Below are 18,488 nucleotides of genomic sequence, written 5' to 3'. Positions count from 1 at the left end.
GAGTGTCCAACAACAAGTTTACATACATACACGGTGTAAAAACTCTTTCATTGTCTAGTAATAGGCAATTATTCTTACCTTACTTCTTGACTGACTCTCAAATGATTAGTACGGAGATTCATCTTTCTAATCCCCTCCTTTCTGTCAGCCTACTCTGATCTGATTGTTCAGATGGTCTAGTCTGCTGTGATTGGTCTACCGCGTGCAGTGTCGCAAATTGAACGCCTTCGGCATTACACGGAGTGACGCAAATCCGACCCGGAAAAGAAATTAGAACAACAGACGACTCGTTCCCGTGATTCAGAGTCGACTCCTTTTTTCCCCAAGCCAATAACTTTGTTATTTGTTCACTTTGGCAGACTGCTTACATTCACACACGGCAACATTACACACTGCATGAAATGTAATTTTAAGGACATTGTAATATTTACTCTTTAAACAGATACAGGAAATTAACAGATTTGCCAACGTCATATGGAGCCGATATTAATTTAGTAACGTTCAAAGACCAATTGTTTAATAAAAATAATGTATTAGATAAGTTTAAATGGGTCCAACTTGCATCAGGGGTAGCCTTTAAACTTGAGCTCGTGCATAGAATGTACGCGTCCGGTGTGCGATACCTGTGAGCTTTCCTAGACGCAGCTTATGTATTTTCTTGGATTCGAACCCATGACCTTGGCGTTGCATGCTCTGCATTTCTAAAATCCTTACTAACATGTACTCTCTTTTTATCAGCGGTTCCTATTTCGTTTATCAAAGAGCTAAAGAACCAAGAGATGGTGGAGGGTAAAATTGTACTATTACGATGTGAGCTTTCTAAAGCTGGGAACCCGGTGGAGTGGTTGAAAGAGGAGGAAATCCTCTGGCCTGGAGAGAAATATCAAATGAGGCATATAGTTACCATACTGGAGCTGATCATCAGAAATCCAGTGCCGGAGGACAGCGGGACTTACTGTTGTGCTTGTCAGGATCAGAGTACCAAAGCCATTGTGACAATACGAGGTAAGTGCTAAAATGTATGATTTTTGGACTCGTTGGTGTGATTTTCAGAAGAAAGTCTGAAACTGAGCTGATATGTTTATATATTTGCAGCTCAACCCATCACATTTAAACAGAAGTTAAGAAATCAAATGGCCGAGGAGGGAAACAGTATAATATTACATTGTGAGATATCAAAACCGGCCACCTCTGTTGAATGGAGAAAAGGGAATAACTTGCTTAAGTCTGGAGAGAAATACCAGATCAGACAGCGGGGCTCTGTGTTAGAGCTAAAAATCTTTCATTTGACACAAGACGATAGTGGAGTGTACAGCTGCACCTGTGGAGGTGCCCAGACATCTGCCAACATCACTGTCAGTGGTAAGCTGAATGAATCTGCCAGGTTGGAAGTTTCTGATTCTGTACATTAAACAAAATCAGCAATGTACGATTTATGTGTTCCTTAATGTTCTGTTTTGCAGCTCAACTTGTCACCTTCAAAGAGAAGCTAAAAAATGTGGTAGCAGAGGAAGGTAAGACAGTAACACTGCATTGTGAGCTTTCAAAAGGTGGTGTCCCCGTAGAATGGTGGAATGGAGATGAACTGCTCCAGCCAGGAGAAAAGTATCAGATGAAAGAAAGGGACGCATCGGTTGAGCTTATCATCCGTGAGGCCACACCTGAAGACAGTGGAGTCTACCGATGCGTCTGTGGACAGCAGAAGACTAAAGCTACGATTAAAATAGTTGGTAAGGATCATGCAGTTGAGATTCATCCTTGATAGCATTGTGTACTCATAAATTTCACATCACAAAATAATGATGTTGAGTTTGTGTTTCAAATTGTGGTTGCTCAGGTGTTCCTGCAACATTTAAGCAAAACCTCAAGAACCAAGAAGCTTCAGAAGGGGAATCATTTACTCTACGATGTGAGCTCTCCAAAGCCGGAGTACCTGTTGAATGGTGGAAAAGAGATAAACAGATACTTCCAGGTCCACGGTACACGATGAGGCTGGATGGAAAGAATGCTGAGTTGGAAATATCCAACGTTTTCCCTGAAGATGCTGGGATATACAGCTGTGTTACTGGAGACCAGAAGACCAAAGCTGAAGTGAAAGTCAAAGGTTAGACTAACAATTCCCTAAACCACTCTGACTTTCAGATGATTTGTGTAAGCTTTTATCCATTCCGTGTATAATAAAAGAGTTGTCATTGGTTTGTCAGCTCGTCCGGTTACCTTCAAACGAGAGCTTCATAACCAGGTGTCTACAGAAGGGATGAATGCAGTATTTACCTGTGAGCTTTCAAAACCTGGTGCCCCGGTGGAATGGAGGAAAGGTAGAGTGATTCTGAAACCTGGAGACAAATATCAGATGAAGCTGGAGGGACGATTAACCAAACTGGTGATTAATAACCTTGTGGAGGCTGATGCAGGAAGCTACAGCTGCAAAAGCAAAGATTCGCTGTCGACAGCCGAGCTGACGGTTCAAGGTAAGATGTAATGTGTTTTATGTACATTTAATTGTCATTTGACATTTCTTCTAGCGTATCCAATTCGTTCATTTCATGTGAAATGTCCACTCCCTCCCCAGCCACAATAACATGCTGACAAGTTACATATATCACAAGCCAGGCTAAGGTTAAACAGTATCCCATAGAAGTCACTGTTGGATTTTCATCACATGACATTAGTTGAAGTTCATACTCCCTATTTGACATCAGGCAAATCTTGGTTTCAGAACACCCTTGGTTTTCTGGTTGATGTCAAACAATAAGGGGAGCTTTTAACCTAGCTACACTCTTCATCTCATTATGGCAAGGACTAGATGTAGAGAACTTGTTTGATCATCAGAATTCTTCTTTAACTCATATAGAGCATTTTTAGATAGATATTTAGGAAATTGTGCAGCGGTACATTCAGTATGTTGAGTGATGGGCAAAAACAACACTTCCACACTTCACACCAAACATAAACACTTGTCAAAAATACATGCTTAATTCCTCATGGCTTTCTAAAGGACTCCCTGCTACATTCAAACAAACTCTGAAGAACCAGGATGCTCAGGAGGGAAACAGCGTCACTTTGCTTTGTGAACTTTCCAAGGCTGGTGTTCGAGTAGAATGGTGGAAAGGAGGAGAAATGCTCAAGACTGGAGAAAAATATCAGCTGAGGCACAAAGAATCGACAGCGGAGTTGCTAATAAGGAAGGTACAAGCGGAAGATAGTGGAGTTTATCGGTGTGTATGTGGAGATCAAATGACAGAAGCCACCATCAAAGTTAATGGTATGATTGACTTACAGCAGGTTTCCATAAGCTCAGCTTTTAGTTAGATAGAAATCATCATCATTGTTCATCTACTTTGTGTAGCTCTCCCGATCACATTCAAACAAGAACTTAAGAATCAAGAGGGCGAAGAAGGAAACAACGTGACGTTGCGTTGCGAGCTCTCGAAGGTCTGTGCTGATGTGAATTGGTTCAAGGGAGATGAACTCCTAAACCCTGGAGAGAAGTATCAGATAAGACAACTGGCAATGAAAGTGGAGCTTGTCATCCGAAAAGCAGTCCCTGAAGACAGCGGGGTCTACTTTTGCAAATGCCCCAGTCTGACATCCGAAGCTTCGGTTAAAATCAACGGTACGAAAATCACGGTTAAATGATTTCCAGATGTTTAGGTCAGATTTCTCTTTAGGTGACCCAGATGTTTTTATCATTTCTTAGCTCTCCCAATCACGTTCAGACAAAACCTAAGAAACCAGGAAGTGGTGGAGGGTAACACTGTTTCGCTGCGATGTGAGCTTTCCAAACCGGGTGCTATGGTTAGGTGGTGGAAAGGTAAAGAGGAGCTGATACCGGGAGAGAGGTACCAGATGAGGGCGGAGGGTAGAATCGCTGAATTGCTCATCAAGAATGTGAATACTGAAGATGTTGGGTTATACAGCTGCACCACCGGATGTGAAAAGACAACAGCTGAGGTCAAAGTCAAGGGTATGCGCTAGACCTTAGCTTGTTCTACTTTATCTTTTCATAGCCTTTGTGTCATGGCTCGATCTGAAGGTTAACATGAACACATTCTCATGGTTTACTGCAGCTCTACCTGTGACCTTTAAACGAGAACTCCAAAACGAAGTAACAAAGGAAGGTGGTCAAGCTGTGCTTAGCTGTGAGCTTTCTAAACCCAACGCTCAAGTCGACTGGAGGAAAGGAAGAGTTATTCTCAAGCCCGATGAGAAGTATGAAATGAAGCAAGAGGGAAGAATCGTCAAACTTCTCATACATAATGTGGAAGCAAGTGATGCTGGGAACTATTCGTGTAAAACCAAGGATTCAGAGTCGACTGCTGAACTAACTGTTAAGGGTAAGGCATGCAGGCTTTTGCTGGGACGGCTTGGCACAAAGACTTTCTTGGCTTGCTTCTGTGAAGTTGCATTGTGCTTTAATGTAGGCTTCTGCTTCGCTGTGCTTTGAGGGTCTGCATGGTTTTGTTAATTGTGAAATAATCCGACATTTTCTGCTGCTCAGTTCCACCCATCACCTTTAAAGTAAAGTTGAAAAACCAGGAAGTTGAGGAAGAGAACATGCTCGCGTTGCACTGTGAGCTCTCAAAAGCCGGCTGTCCTGTCGAATGGAGAAAAGGAGAAGAGCTTCTTGGGTCCGGGTGTAAGTATCAGATTAGAGAATATGATGTTACGAGGGAGCTGATCATCATGAAAGCCATGCCTGAAGACAGTGGAGTCTACAGTTGTATCTGTGGAGAGCAGAAGACGAAAGCAACAATCAAAGTCTTTGGTATGGATAAAGTCTTGAGAGTTTTTGGTCACTAAGCTCTCCATGAGCTAATGTGCTACTGTGTTACTCCTCAGCCATGCCGGTAACGTTCAAACAAAACCTGAAGAACCAAGAAGCTCCAGAAGGAGGTGTTGTTGTCATGCATTGTGAACTATCCAAAGCTGGAGTGCCGGTAATGTGGTGGAGAGGAGATGAGGAGATCAGCAATGGGGCTAAATATCAGATCAAGCAGGAAGGATTGGTCGCAGAGTTACACATCAAGAACGTCCTTCCGATGGATGTTGGGGAATATAGCTGCATTATTGGAGATCAGAGGACCACAGCTGAAGTTAATGTTAGGGGTAGGTCCAATGCAACTTTAAACATTCAGGACAATCTTATTAAAAGATCATTATAGTAATAATGCAGTGTACACCCTAATCAGCTTTTGAACAAAGAAAAGATAAGAAAGATGTTTACATGCACCAATTTTTGTCGTGGAATGAAGTTGTAGAATTCAATCCAGTTGAAATTTCATTCGGATCAATTTGATTATAAACAGAATAGTTGGTTGCATGTAAAGGTTGATATTGAATAGTTTGTCCTTGCACTCTAACTAACTACGTATTATGACACATCTGTGTCTATACCCAAAATCACAGTTATACAGTGCGACATACTGTATGACACCCTCATGATCCCTTTAAGAAGCTTGTATGATACCCTTCATGAATGACAGGGTCATACACGCATACAATCTCATTTCATTTCATAGACAAACCTATTACAATCCTTGCACTGTTTCTTTTTTTTGCTTTAACCGTTTGATGTTGTTGAAACTGTACTTTCTCCAAACCCCTCACAGCTGCTGCCTCTGTGTACTTTGAGAGAGAACTTGAAAGTCAAGAAGCAGTAGAGGGGGATTCTGTCCTCTTTAGTTGTTTGCTCTCTAGCTCGAATGCCCCAGTCACCTGGAGGAAAGATGCAAAGCAGATCACGCAGGGTGGCCGATATACCCTGCATCATAAAGGTTCCACTCAGGAGCTTGAAATAAGGAAGCTGAGAGTGGAGGATGCTGGTGTGTATTCATGCAGCGTCAGAGGTAAAAAGACCTCTGCAACCCTAAAGGTGATAGGTAAGCATCTGGATAGAATTTAATTACTTTCAATGTTTATGGAGTTTATGGGTTTGATTCGCTGGAAACACATATAATGATACAATTTATAGCTTGAATGCAATGTAAGTCACCTAGTGTCTGCCAAATGCACTTATTAAAAACTACTGGTTATTGGTCTCATCCTCAGAGCGTGTGAGGATTGTGAAAGGTCTTCGGGACTTGACGGTTACTGCTGGCGAAAACGCTCATTTTGTATGTGAGCTGTCACACGAGAACATCCTGGATGGGGTTTGGTGGCTCGGTTCCACCGTGCTGCAGGAGAACGAGATGAATCAGATGAGTATCCGTGGCCGAGAACACCACCTGGTGCTCACCATGACCACACCTGAGGAGACTGGGGTTGTGTCCTTTGTGGTGGGAAATGAACAGACGTCTGCTCGTCTGAGGGTGAACAGCAAACCACAAGGTGAGCTTGAGAATCCTTATAACATCTCAAATCTTCCTTAAGTAATGTATTTCAGCAGACGTTTTGATGAAGATAATTAATGAAAAGACACGAAAATGTATTTTGATTAACTATGTATGTTCTATTGTCATAGTGTTTATAGAGGAAAAACTGAAAGACATGATGATTTTCGAGGGTGATTCTGCCACTTTAACCTGTGTGACGTCTGACTCCCGCACACCTGTCACCTGGAAACGGAATAATGTGACCCTGCTACCTGGAGAAAAGTATGAACCTTTAAAAGAAGGAAAATGCAATCATCTTCTAATTCATGGGGTGAGAAAAGAGGATGCTGGGGTGTACATTTGTGACACAGGAGACATGCAGAGCAGTGCTACGCTAACAGTCAAAGGTAAGAAATGTATACGCCCTCCCTAAAATAGATTTAAATGATTATTTATTGATTATTCATATCTAGGGATGTCACAATATCAGATTTTCCTTACCCGATATCGTGGCCAAATGAATTCACAATAACAATATTACTGCGATATCTGTTGAAATAAAACAATTAAGTCTGTTAAACGCATCCAGAATAAAAATGTGCGTTTGCATAATATGTGTTTGTGTACTGTGCATATTCATTTTGTATTTATACACACATACATGTAAATATTTATATATTATATAGTAATTTATAAAAAAAAGATAAATGCTTATATATAATTTAAATTATATTTAAATATAAATTTAAACATATACATGCAGATATTTCCTAAATGTATATATGTGTATGTGTTTATAAATACAACGTAAATATGCACAGTACACAGACATTTATTCTGGATGCGATTAATCACGATTACTTGTTTAACAGCCATAACAAATAAAATAATGCTCAGTCAATTCATCATTAATTTTGAATGTGAATGTGAACCAGATTCTGGTGCTAAATTTTTATAATCATAGGAGTAGTATTAAAATAATATCAGTATCAATCACAGTTATTGATGTCAGTTATTGTCAATATGGGAATATTGTGATGCCTCTACCCCATCATATGGTTGTTCTTTTTAGAAATATTCATAACATTAAATTTAAAGTTAAATTGAATTGTAGTTCAGTAGATTTTGTTGCCAACCTGTTGCACTTACGTGTTTTATAAATTGCAGATAAAAAATCTACTGTACTGTATGTATAAATTGGTAATTGTTAAAAACCGAACATATGCCTCTGTTCTGTTTATTATATCACAGAACGACCTTTGTTTTTCCGCGGAGAGCTTCAAAACCAAGAAGCGGAAGAGGGCGAGACAGCGTTCTTAAGATGTGAGCTATCTCAACCTGGAGTGCCGGTTGAGTGGAAGAAAGGAGCCGTTCTGCTTCAGCCGGCAAACAAATATGAGATGAAGCAGGATGGATGTGAGCTACAGCTACAGATCAATGATGTCACAAGTAAGGACAGCGGAGCCTACCGGTGTTGTGCTCATGGCATTGAGACCAGGGCCAGCATCACTGTTAAAGGTAGGAGTCAAACAGTCAGAACACATGGACCATTGTGAACATTTATACTAACATTTTATTCTCTTTATACTGCAGAGCGTCCTTTGTTTTTTCGTGAGGAACTCCAAAATCAAGAAGTGGAGGAAGGTGAAACAGCATTCTTGTGCTGTGAGCTCTCTAAACCTGGAGTGGCAGTACAGTGGAAGAAGGGGGCGATGGTGCTGAGGAATGGGAGGAAGTATAAGATGATGCAAGAGGGCACTGAGCTCCAGCTTCAGATCCATGACCTCACGAATGAAGACAGTGGCTTCTACAGGTGCTGTGTTGGAAGCCTGGAAACACGTGCTAATGTTTTAGTGAAAGGTTTGTGACATGTTAACCAAAGGAGTAGTTCGCCTTTCATTCTAAACCCATATGACCTTTTTTGTTTAACATTTAAGCAATATGTTTAAGGAATAGTTCACACAAATATGAAAATTCTTGCCATTCCAGATGAGTATGATTTTATACTCTCATGACATACTTTCATGGTCTTCATGACTTTCGTGTTTCATTTTTGGGTGAAGCATCCCTTTAACACACATTTGCTTTTTCCAGAGCAACCTCTTTTCTTCTGTGAAGACCTCCATAACCAGGAGGCAGAAGAAGGTGAAACGGCCTTCCTGTGCTGTGAGCTCTCCAAACCTGGAGTTGAGGTGCAGTGGAAGAAGGGAGCGATAAGACTGAGACCAGGAAACAAATATGTGATGAAACAAGATGGATGCAAAGTACAGCTTCAGATCCATGACCTGACAAGTCAAGATAGCGGAACATACAAGTGCTGCTGTGGAAGTCTGGTTACTACGGCATCCATTGTAGTCAAAGGTGGGGTGCATGAAAATAAAGGGCCATTCATGGATGAAGAGCACAATGAAAATCTAGCAAATGGTTATTGCGTTTTTTTTTCATCATGAGATGTAGAGAGATCACTGTATTGTCCCATATTGTTTTTTCAGAGCAACCTTTGTACTTCTGCAAGAAACTTGAATATCAAGAAGCAGAAGAAGGGGAAACCACTGTCTTTTGCTGCGAGCTCTCAAAACCAGCATCAGCTGTACAGTGGAAGAAAGGAGCAGTGCTGCTGAAGTCTGGAAGGAAATATGAAATACAGCAGAACGGTGGAGAACTGCAGCTTCAGATCCATGAACTCACAGGTCAGGACAGCGGTGTCTACACATGCTGCGTTGGTGCTCTGGTGACCTCAGCGTCTCTGGAAGTGAAAGGTGCAATTTATTTATTCTTTATTTCATAATTTTGTCATATTTTGGAACCATGGCAAAGTCAGCAAAACTATAAAATGACAAATGTTATTAATTAGGTTGTGACCAAATATTGCACAATATATAATATTTTTTAGTTCCCATCTATTCTGGAAATGTTGTTTTTATATTGTTGCTGTTGAGCGGAATCACAAACTAATATTTAGTGTTTTTTCATAAGTCATTATTTAAAAAAAAGATTGTTAATTTTGACAGCACAGTTTTTTATTATTTAAAAATGCAGTGTGTCCTAAAAAGTGCATGATTTGGAGATGTGAGGTTTTTGCCCGTCAGTGACAATATTTACAAAAATATTTGACATATTTTATAATGTTTAAGTAACACAATGCAAAATAACAGTAGAATATTAATGTGCTGTGTCCAGAACAACCTCTTTATTTCTCGGAGGAACTTCAAACTCAAGAAGTAGAAGAAGGTGAGACTGCCATCCTGAGATGTGAGCTCTCCAAAACTGCCATTGCCGTGCTGTGGAAGAAAGGAACATTGTTGCTTAGACCAGGAAACAAATATGAGATGAAGCAAGATGGCTGTAAATTATCACTTCTGATACGTGATGCAAACAGTCAAGACAGCGGCTCCTACAAATGTTGTGCTGGTACATTGCTGACCACAGCATCTCTTGAGGTGAAGGGTATGTATGTTTAGATTAAATCATCATCTTTACATTTTTATTAAACGGTAAAGAAACTTAACCAGGTGTAAATTTAAGATGTTACATGAATTCAATCATATTGATGTTTGTCTTTTCCAGAACCACCCATTGTCTTCATAGAGGAGCTTCAAAGCCAGGAGATAAAGGAAGGTGAGGCGGTTACTCTGACCTGTGAGCTCTCAAAACCTGGAGTTTCTGTTCAGTGGAAGAAGGGAACAGTGCTTCTCAAACAAGGAAGAAAGTATGACATGATTCAGAAGGGCTGTCTACTACAACTTCGTATACGTGACCTGGAAAGTGAAGATACTGGCTCCTATAAATGTTGTGCGGGTTGTTTGATGACGACTGCTTCTCTTGTAGTAAAAGGTAAATCAATAACAAAAATCTTTAATTTTTTAACTATTATATTTGAAATAAAATTTCATTTTTATTACCCCAGAGCAACCTTTATTCTTCTGCAAGAACATTCAAAGTCTCGAAGCCGAAGAAGGCGACATGGCCTTCTTTAGCTGCGAGCTCTCAAAACCTGAAGTTGCTGTGCAGTGGAAGAAAGGAGCAGTGCTGCTGAAGTCTGGAAGGAAATATGAAATACAGCAGAACGGTGGAGAACTGCAGCTTCAGATCCATGAACTCACAGGTCAGGACAGCGGTGTCTACACATGCTGCGTTGGTGCTCTGGTGACCTCAGCGTCTCTGGAAGTGAAAGGTGCAATTTATTTATTCTTTATTTCATAATTTTGTCATATTTTGGAACCATGGCAAAGTCAGCAAAACTATAAAATGACAAATGTTATTAATTAGGTTGTGACCAAATATTGCACAATATATAATATTTTTTAGTTCCCATCTATTCTGGAAATGTTGTTTTTATATTGTTGCTGTTGAGCGGAATCACAAACTAATATTTAGTGTTTTTTCATAAGTCATTATTTAAAAAAAAGATTGTTAATTTTGACAGCACAGTTTTTTATTATTTAAAAATGCAGTGTGTCCTAAAAAGTGCATGATTTGGAGATGTGAGGTTTTTGCCCGTCAGTGACAATATTTACAAAAATATTTGACATATTTTATAATGTTTAAGTAACACAATGCAAAATAACAGTAGAATATTAATGTGCTGTGTCCAGAACAACCTCTTTATTTCTCGGAGGAACTTCAAACTCAAGAAGTAGAAGAAGGTGAGACTGCCATCCTGAGATGTGAGCTCTCCAAAACTGCCATTGCCGTGCTGTGGAAGAAAGGAACATTGTTGCTTAGACCAGGAAACAAATATGAGATGAAGCAAGATGGCTGTAAATTATCACTTCTGATACGTGATGCAAACAGTCAAGACAGCGGCTCCTACAAATGTTGTGCTGGTACATTGCTGACCACAGCATCTCTTGAGGTGAAGGGTATGTATGTTTAGATTAAATCATCATCTTTACATTTTTATTAAACGGTAAAGAAACTTAACCAGGTGTAAATTTAGGTTGGTACATGAATTCAATCATATTGACGTTTGTCTTTTCCAGAACCACCCATTGTCTTCATAGAGGAGCTTCAAAGCCAGGAGATAAAGGAAGGTGAGGCGGTTACTCTGACCTGTGAGCTCTCAAAACCTGGAGTTTCTGTTCAGTGGAAGAAGGGAACAGTGCTTCTCAAACAAGGAAGAAAGTATGACATGATTCAGAAGGGCTGTCTACTACAACTTCATATACGTGACCTGAAAAGTGAAGATACTGGCTCCTATAAATGTTGTGCGGGTTGTTTGATGACGACTGCTTCTCTTGTAGTAAAAGGTAAATCAATAACAAAAATCTTTTATTTTTTAATTATTATATTTGAAATAAAATTTCATTTTTATTCCACCAGAGCAACCTTTATTCTTCTGCAAGAACATTCAAAGTCTCGAAGCCGAAGAAGGCGACACGGCCTTCTTTAGCTGCGAGCTCTCAAAACCTGAAGTTGCTGTGCAGTGGAAGAAAGGAACAGAGTTACTGTTTCCAGGACAGAAGTATGAGATGAAACAAGATGGCTGTCTTCAACAACTTCAGATACATGACCTGAAAGGTATAGATTCTGGCTCATATAAGTGCTGCGCAGGTAGCCTGGTGACAACTGCTTCTCTTCTGGTGAAGGGTAAGTAAGTTATTTCATTACATAATTTATATGTTTTGGTTTGATTGGGTTCCTCTGATATATGTCTATTGTCTTCTCCAGAGGAGCCTTTGTTCTTCTCAAAGGAGCTCCAAAACCAAGACACAGAGGAGGGTAAAACAGCCGTGTTGTCTTGTGTGCTCTCAAAACCTGAAACAGCTGTGCTGTGGAAGAAAGGAACGATTGTTTTAAAGCCTGGCAAGAAGTATGAGATAAAGCAAAATGGCTGTCAACTACAGCTTCATATCTATGAACTGACAACACAAGACAGTGGGGTCTACAAATGTTGCGCTGGAAGTCTGGTGACTACTGGCTCCGTTACAGTGAAAGGTATGAGGCTTGTTTTTTTTATCATATTCCAAGCCCTTTCAATCATATTAAATGTGTATAAGTAAATGTGTGAAACTAATGATTTAATTCACCTTGCCCAGAGCCACCTTTATTCTTCTGTAAGAACCTTCTAAACCTTGAAGCAGAAGAAGGCAAGACAGCCATCCTGACCTGCGAGCTCTCAAAATCTGGAATAACTGTACAGTGGAAGAAAGGAACGTTGCTGTTAAAACCAGGAAACAAGTACGAGATGAAACAGGATGGCTCTCTGCTACAACTCCAGATACATGATTTGAAAAGTCAAGATAGTGGCTCTTATAAATGTTGTGCAGGAAACCTTGTGACGACCACTTCTCTTGCGGTCAAGGGTAAGCGAATAATTTACATTTTTGACTTGAGAATCTATTTAATATCTAAAACATTTTTGTTTTCCCACTCCAGAGCAACCCTTGGTCTTCTCTGAGGAGCTCCAAAACCAAGAAGCAGAGGAGGGTAAGACAGCCGTGTTGTGTTGCGAGCTCTCTAAACCTGTAACGTCTGTGCAGTGGAAGAAAGGAACAGTGATTCTGAAGCCTGGTAAAAAGTATGAGATGAAACAAAACGGCTGTCAACTACAGCTTCACATTCACGAGGTGACAACACAGGATAGTGGGGTTTACAAATGTTGTGCTGGAAGCCTGGTGACTACCGGCTCTGTTACGGTGAAAGGTATAAGGCTTTGTTTTGGTCTGTATACCTCTCTAAACAATCTGCTTTGCTAAAAAAGTCATTTTCACTGATCATTTTATCCCACTTTGTACAGAGCAACCTTTATTCTTCTGCAAGAATCTTCAAAGACTTGAAGCAAAAGAAGGTGAGACAGCCTTCTTGAGCTGTGAGCTTTCAGAACCTGGAGTCGCCGTTCAGTGGAAAAAAGGAATGGTGTTGATTAACACAGGAAACAAGTACAAGATTAAACAAGATGGCTGTCTACAACAACTCGAGATACATGACCTCAAAAGTCAAGATTCTGGCACGTATAAGTGCTGCGTGGGTAACCTAGTGACAACTGCTTCTCTTGTAGTAAAAGGTAAGTGAATATTCATTAATCTGTTTATGTTTATTTTTGTTTGTCTTTTGGTTGAGCAAACACTGTAAGTACACTAAATATATTTTGGTTTGTCCTATACAGAACAGCCTTTGTTTTTCTCTGAGGAGCTCCAAAACCAAGAAGCAGAGGAGGGTAAGACAACCGTATTGTGTTGTGAACTCTCTAAACCTGAAACGTCTGTGCAATGGAAGAAAGGAGCGATGCTTTTGAAGCCTGGTAAAAAGTATGAGATAAAGCAAAATGGCTGTCAACTACAGCTTCACATTCATGAGTTAACAACACAGGACAGTGGGGTCTACAAATGTTGCTTTGGAAGTCTGGTGACTACTGGATCCATTAGGGTGAAAGGTATACCTACCTTTTTCTAGCACTTCCTGATTTTTGTGATTATTTATGGAAGAAATATAAAAACGTACATTTCTCCATTCCCAGAGCAACCATTATTCTTCTCTAAGAACCTTCAAGATCTTGAAGCAAAAGAAGGTGAGACGGCCTTCTTGAGCTGTGAGCTCTCAAAACCTGGAGTTGCCGTGCAGTGGAAGAAGGGAACGATGTTGTTAAAGTCTGGAAGCAAGTATGAGATGACACAGAATGGCTTAGAAATGCACCTTCAAATCCATGATCTGAAATGTCAGGATAGTGGTGTCTATAAATGTTGTGTTGGTAGGATGGAGACAACAGCTTCTGTTGTTATAAAAGGTAAGTGTATAGTATCAAATTTTGTTTGCTTAAAATAATTAAAATGAAATGGTCATGTATTAATTTTCCTGTTATGGCATCAGAAGCTCCAACTAGAACAAAAGAAATCCCTCAAGCCCCACCAAGATCAAAAGTTAAAAATGCTCAGCCGAGTATTATTGTGGAAGAACCACATGGTCTAACACCAAACAAACAGGCTGTGGTCATTGAAGCATCAGACAACTGTACTGTAGAGCCATCAGAAGTTAAATTTCAAGATCTCTTTGAGAACAAAGAGGATGAACAGGAGGCCAAGGGAAAATCATTGCTCAAACAAAAAGGAAAAGAAGTCTGTCCCAATATTTCCAGGGTTATAAATGAGATTAGTCACACTAAAGAAGAAATACCTGAAATTCCTTCACCTGCAACCTACAAAACAGAAGAACCAAGAAAAAAAGACGTGGACACGGATTCAAAAGAATTTGAAGCTGAGATTGCTCTGGACAGTTGCAATAAAGAGATTTCAGGACAGGTTCTGAAGAAGACTTCAAGCATAGATACAAATGAAGACAAAAGCGATGAACTACATGGAGATCTTCCCCATCCTCCACCCCGCTCTAGGGGTAAACCCACACAGCCCAATCTTTCACATCCAGACCACCATAATGTTTCGGAAGAAAAGAACCAGAATGTTATCAGACAGCCTAGTTTGGATGTTAAACCAGATGTGGTCAAGAAGCTAACTGTGGGGTTCACAAAGGCACCAGAGAATGTTGTCCCAACGCCATCTCTCCCCAAAGAGAAGGTCTCCAAACCTGCTATTGAATCCAAAGGACAACCCTTTGTCTTAGAATCAACGAACCAGGGTATGAAACTAAAGCAAATTGCAGATTTTACTTTGAAGATATCAGAAAATAATGATCTCGTTCCACCTCCATCCAAAGAGAAAGCTACTCGACAAAATGATGCATTTGAAGGACAACCATGTGCATTGGACGAAAAGAATCAACAAATGATTTTACAATCAACTGAAAAGAGTGAATCAATAAAAGAAAGTATGTCCACAGAGCACGATTCTAAACCCTTAGAGGATGATGAAATTCACTTCCATGACAATAAAGAGGATGAAAATGTCACACATGAGAAACTTAAGGTCCGTTCTGAAACGGCTTCAGAATTAAATAAGGTTCAACACATAGATGAACATCAAGTAAAGGTGGCAAAACACGGTAAAGAAAAAGCACCAAGTCTTACTCCTGCCAGCCAGAAACTTAAAGAACAAATAATTCCTGTAGAGAAAGGGAAAACAATGCCCTTCTGGGAAGCGCATAAAGAGCCACAAGACGTTAAGATCCCCTTAGATGAGAAAAACATTAAGCAGGTTGAACCGGAAAAAGACGCGGGATCTACAACTCAGCCACAGGAGATAACGGCACAGAAGATGACAAAAAATCCTCAAAGTGTGGAAGCCAACAAACAGGCGAGTTCTCAGGTAGAACAAGATGCTAAAGACATCGAGTTTGATGATGAGCCTGAGATGCTTGAAGCTGCCATTAAGATACAAGCTGCTTTCAAAGGCTACAAAACCAGAAAAGACATGCGTCCTGCCTTCAAGGAAGTCTTTAAAAACCAGAATGTTGAACCTGGTGGCACTGCGTTGCTTGAGTGTGTTGTGGATGGTAAAATTAGCTCTGTGAGCTGGTTAAAAGATGGAGTAGATCTCAAACCGGGGAAAAGTATTAAAATCGGTCGTAATGAGGACGGCCGATGTCTTCTAACAGTTTCCAGCGTGACACCCAAAGATGCTGGAATCTATACGTGCATAGTTGCACACAAGTTTGGAAAGATTAGTTATAATGGGAATGTGACAGTGGGTAAACCGCAAAAGCCACCTGAGAGCGTTCAAATCTCACAGAAGCCAGGTACCGAAATTGTCGTTGGGAAAGAGGCTCAGCAGACCTTAAATCAAGAGAAGACATTGAGACTCGCCTATGATCTGCCAGCGGATGACACCTACAGTAAAATCCAAGAGAAAAGGAGAAGTCTCGTTTCGGTCAGCTCTGGTAAGACTTTGTCTGTTTAGAATATCAGATATAATAGAAATGACAGTAATATTAATAGAAAGCTGTGCTTGTTCCCTGTAATTCTGTCACCTTTCTAGTATCATGTCACTCGGATTATGACACAGCTCCTGATGCTGAGACAGAATATTTATCTTGGTAAGTATGACAGAGGAAAAGATCTCTCAGGGATTTTATTTAAAATAAAAATTCTATTTATTTTAGATAACACTTAGCAAAATATGCTTGACTCATGTATTAATACACAGGGGAAAAGAGGCAGAGAAGTCCAAATCAGATGCTCCAACTGAAGTACAAAAAAGTGTTAGTGTAACACCACCAAAGACTTCAGGTCAACTGAAAGTTAAAGGTCAGTTTTCTTGTTTTTGCAGGTTTTTGTTCTGAAAGTGACCTCAACTACGTATATTGTTTTTCTGTATATTTATAGTTGTGGTGTGGACTCCGCTGCTCTCTTATTTAATTCAATTCAGTTTTATAGCGCTGTTTTTTTTTTTCGTTTGCATTGTTGGAAAGCGGCTTTACATACAGTACAATTAGGCAGTGGTTACTGTAGTAAAGAGAAAAAGAGAAAAATAAATAGATAAAACAATAAGAGACACAATATACGGTATTATAGCTGATAAAACTTAACAAAAATAAATACTATGTTGGATTGTCAACCCAATATTATGGTTACTGGCCTATTTACGAAGTAATGATGTTCGAAGTATCAACGTGATATCAGTAAACATGATCAATAAAATGTAATTATTGACAGTGCTGTCAGTGCTTCTAACTACAATAAAATTAGATCTTAAATTTAGAACGATTTTTATTCTCTTATCTTTATAGTTATCGTTATAATTAGAGATGCACTGATACAAAATTTCACCTCTGATATGGATTCAGAGTGAGATCTGCCGATTATTCGTAGTGATGACTATTAAAAACGGTTGATGTTTCTTAACATTTTCTATATTCAAAGCACAAATTCATTGCATTCATTACATTCTGTGCTCTTTTGATTGACAGAATATATCGACCCTGATCATCGGCTGTTGTTAAACTCCAATAGCCAAATTGCTTTTATCAACCGATACCGATTATTGGCCGATATATCGGTGTATCTCTAGTTTTGAATGGGCCTCGACATACAGTACATTGCCTTGATGAAATGTCTATCTTTTGCATTTGTACATCTCACAGGTTCCAGCCCAAAGAGTCAAATGCCTTCTCCTAAACGCACCTCTTCTAATATAGAGTCATTCTCTGAGTCAGATGAAGACGAAGAGAGAGGAGAGGTACAGCTTCTCATTACCTTCATAATAAACTAACAGCCATAAGAAACTTTTTGATAGGGAACTTTTTATGCAAGTTTGTAACAAACAAGCTAATGAGATGTTAATCATACACAATTTTTATTATTGTCACTCTGCAGACATTTGATGTGTATGTAGCTAAAACGGACTGCCATCCTGTGGGAGGAAACAAGGAGCCGTTTGTACTTAAGGAAGGTCAGTTTGTGGAGGTCCTGGACTTTGCCCATCCTGTGAGGTGGCTCGTACGTACAAAGCCAACTAAGATGACACCGTCCCGTCAGGGGTGGGTATCCCCTGCATACCTGGAGAAGAAGACAAAGGTGAGTGAATATATGTATGTGTATGCATCAAAGTAGTTATTACATCATTTCACTAATCTTCTAAATGGTCTTCTTAAAGGAAATCTTTTCATTGGCTCTTGAAGAAGACACAAGAGATTCCTCTGAGAAAGGCAGGAAGATATGCACAAAGGACGAGCACAGTTTAGTTCAAGGGTAAATCAAGACCATTTGCAAGTCTTGTTGACCTTGTCTAATGGAAATAACATTTACACACCAATTTTTTACGAAGCTAAATTGCTTTTGCTTGTTTGTTTTTCTTGTACTTTGTAGTCAGCTGATCAGGGGACTTCTTAACGGCGAGAGTGATTTTTTGCGAGAGATTAACTTCTTTGTGGAGCACCATTTGGAGTACCTAGAGACGAGCTCTCAAGTTCCTCTTACCATCCTCAGTCAAAAAGAGTACATATTCCGCAACATCCGGGAAATTGCAAGCTTCCATGAGTGGTAAATACACTTTAATAAATGTATTTCTGTGGGACAAGCTAGAATAATATGACTTGGAATCATGTAGCACTTACACCGCCCATATAAAACATATACCAATGTTCACATTAACTCTCTACTTCTGCATGTTCAACCAAAACTAAAAATTCTGTAACCAAACATTTCTTGGGGCAGTCGTGGCCTAATGTTTAGAGAGTCGGACTCGTGACCAGAAGGTTGCCGGTTCGGTTCCCAGGGCCGGCAACGACTGGGGCACCTTACCCCTACTTGCTCCCCGGGCGCTGCAGTGATAGCTGCCCACTGCT

At 39.9% G+C, this 18,488-nt stretch overlaps 1 protein-coding gene across 1 annotated transcript in view; it reads left to right on the top strand.

The window, feature by feature from the left end:
- The window catches only part of obscna (obscurin, cytoskeletal calmodulin and titin-interacting RhoGEF a), a 46,584-nt gene that overhangs the window by 12,882 nt on the left and 15,214 nt on the right, over positions 1 to 18,488 (top strand). The window contains 37 exon segments of the mRNA XM_057356484.1: positions 739 to 1,005; positions 1,096 to 1,362; positions 1,464 to 1,730; positions 1,838 to 2,104; positions 2,205 to 2,471; positions 2,999 to 3,265; positions 3,350 to 3,616; positions 3,701 to 3,967; positions 4,071 to 4,337; positions 4,502 to 4,768; positions 4,843 to 5,109; positions 5,613 to 5,882; positions 6,052 to 6,330; positions 6,464 to 6,721; positions 7,566 to 7,832; positions 7,908 to 8,174; positions 8,409 to 8,675; positions 8,807 to 9,073; positions 9,495 to 9,761; positions 9,882 to 10,148; positions 10,222 to 10,488; positions 10,910 to 11,176; positions 11,297 to 11,563; positions 11,637 to 11,903; positions 11,985 to 12,251; positions 12,353 to 12,619; positions 12,693 to 12,959; positions 13,054 to 13,320; positions 13,423 to 13,689; positions 13,774 to 14,040; positions 14,124 to 16,082; positions 16,181 to 16,238; positions 16,349 to 16,449; positions 17,286 to 17,380; positions 17,518 to 17,718; positions 17,798 to 17,892; positions 18,010 to 18,183. Of these exon segments, the coding sequence (XP_057212467.1) occupies positions 739 to 1,005; positions 1,096 to 1,362; positions 1,464 to 1,730; positions 1,838 to 2,104; positions 2,205 to 2,471; positions 2,999 to 3,265; positions 3,350 to 3,616; positions 3,701 to 3,967; positions 4,071 to 4,337; positions 4,502 to 4,768; positions 4,843 to 5,109; positions 5,613 to 5,882; positions 6,052 to 6,330; positions 6,464 to 6,721; positions 7,566 to 7,832; positions 7,908 to 8,174; positions 8,409 to 8,675; positions 8,807 to 9,073; positions 9,495 to 9,761; positions 9,882 to 10,148; positions 10,222 to 10,488; positions 10,910 to 11,176; positions 11,297 to 11,563; positions 11,637 to 11,903; positions 11,985 to 12,251; positions 12,353 to 12,619; positions 12,693 to 12,959; positions 13,054 to 13,320; positions 13,423 to 13,689; positions 13,774 to 14,040; positions 14,124 to 16,082; positions 16,181 to 16,238; positions 16,349 to 16,449; positions 17,286 to 17,380; positions 17,518 to 17,718; positions 17,798 to 17,892; positions 18,010 to 18,183 (10,699 nt within the window).

This window comes from Triplophysa rosa, linkage group LG17, assembly GCF_024868665.1.
Source record: "Triplophysa rosa linkage group LG17, Trosa_1v2, whole genome shotgun sequence".
Classification (NCBI taxonomy): Eukaryota; Metazoa; Chordata; class Actinopteri; order Cypriniformes; family Nemacheilidae; genus Triplophysa; species Triplophysa rosa.
Note: the sequence above shows the minus strand (reverse complement) of the source record. Positions and strands in the feature narration are given on the sequence as shown.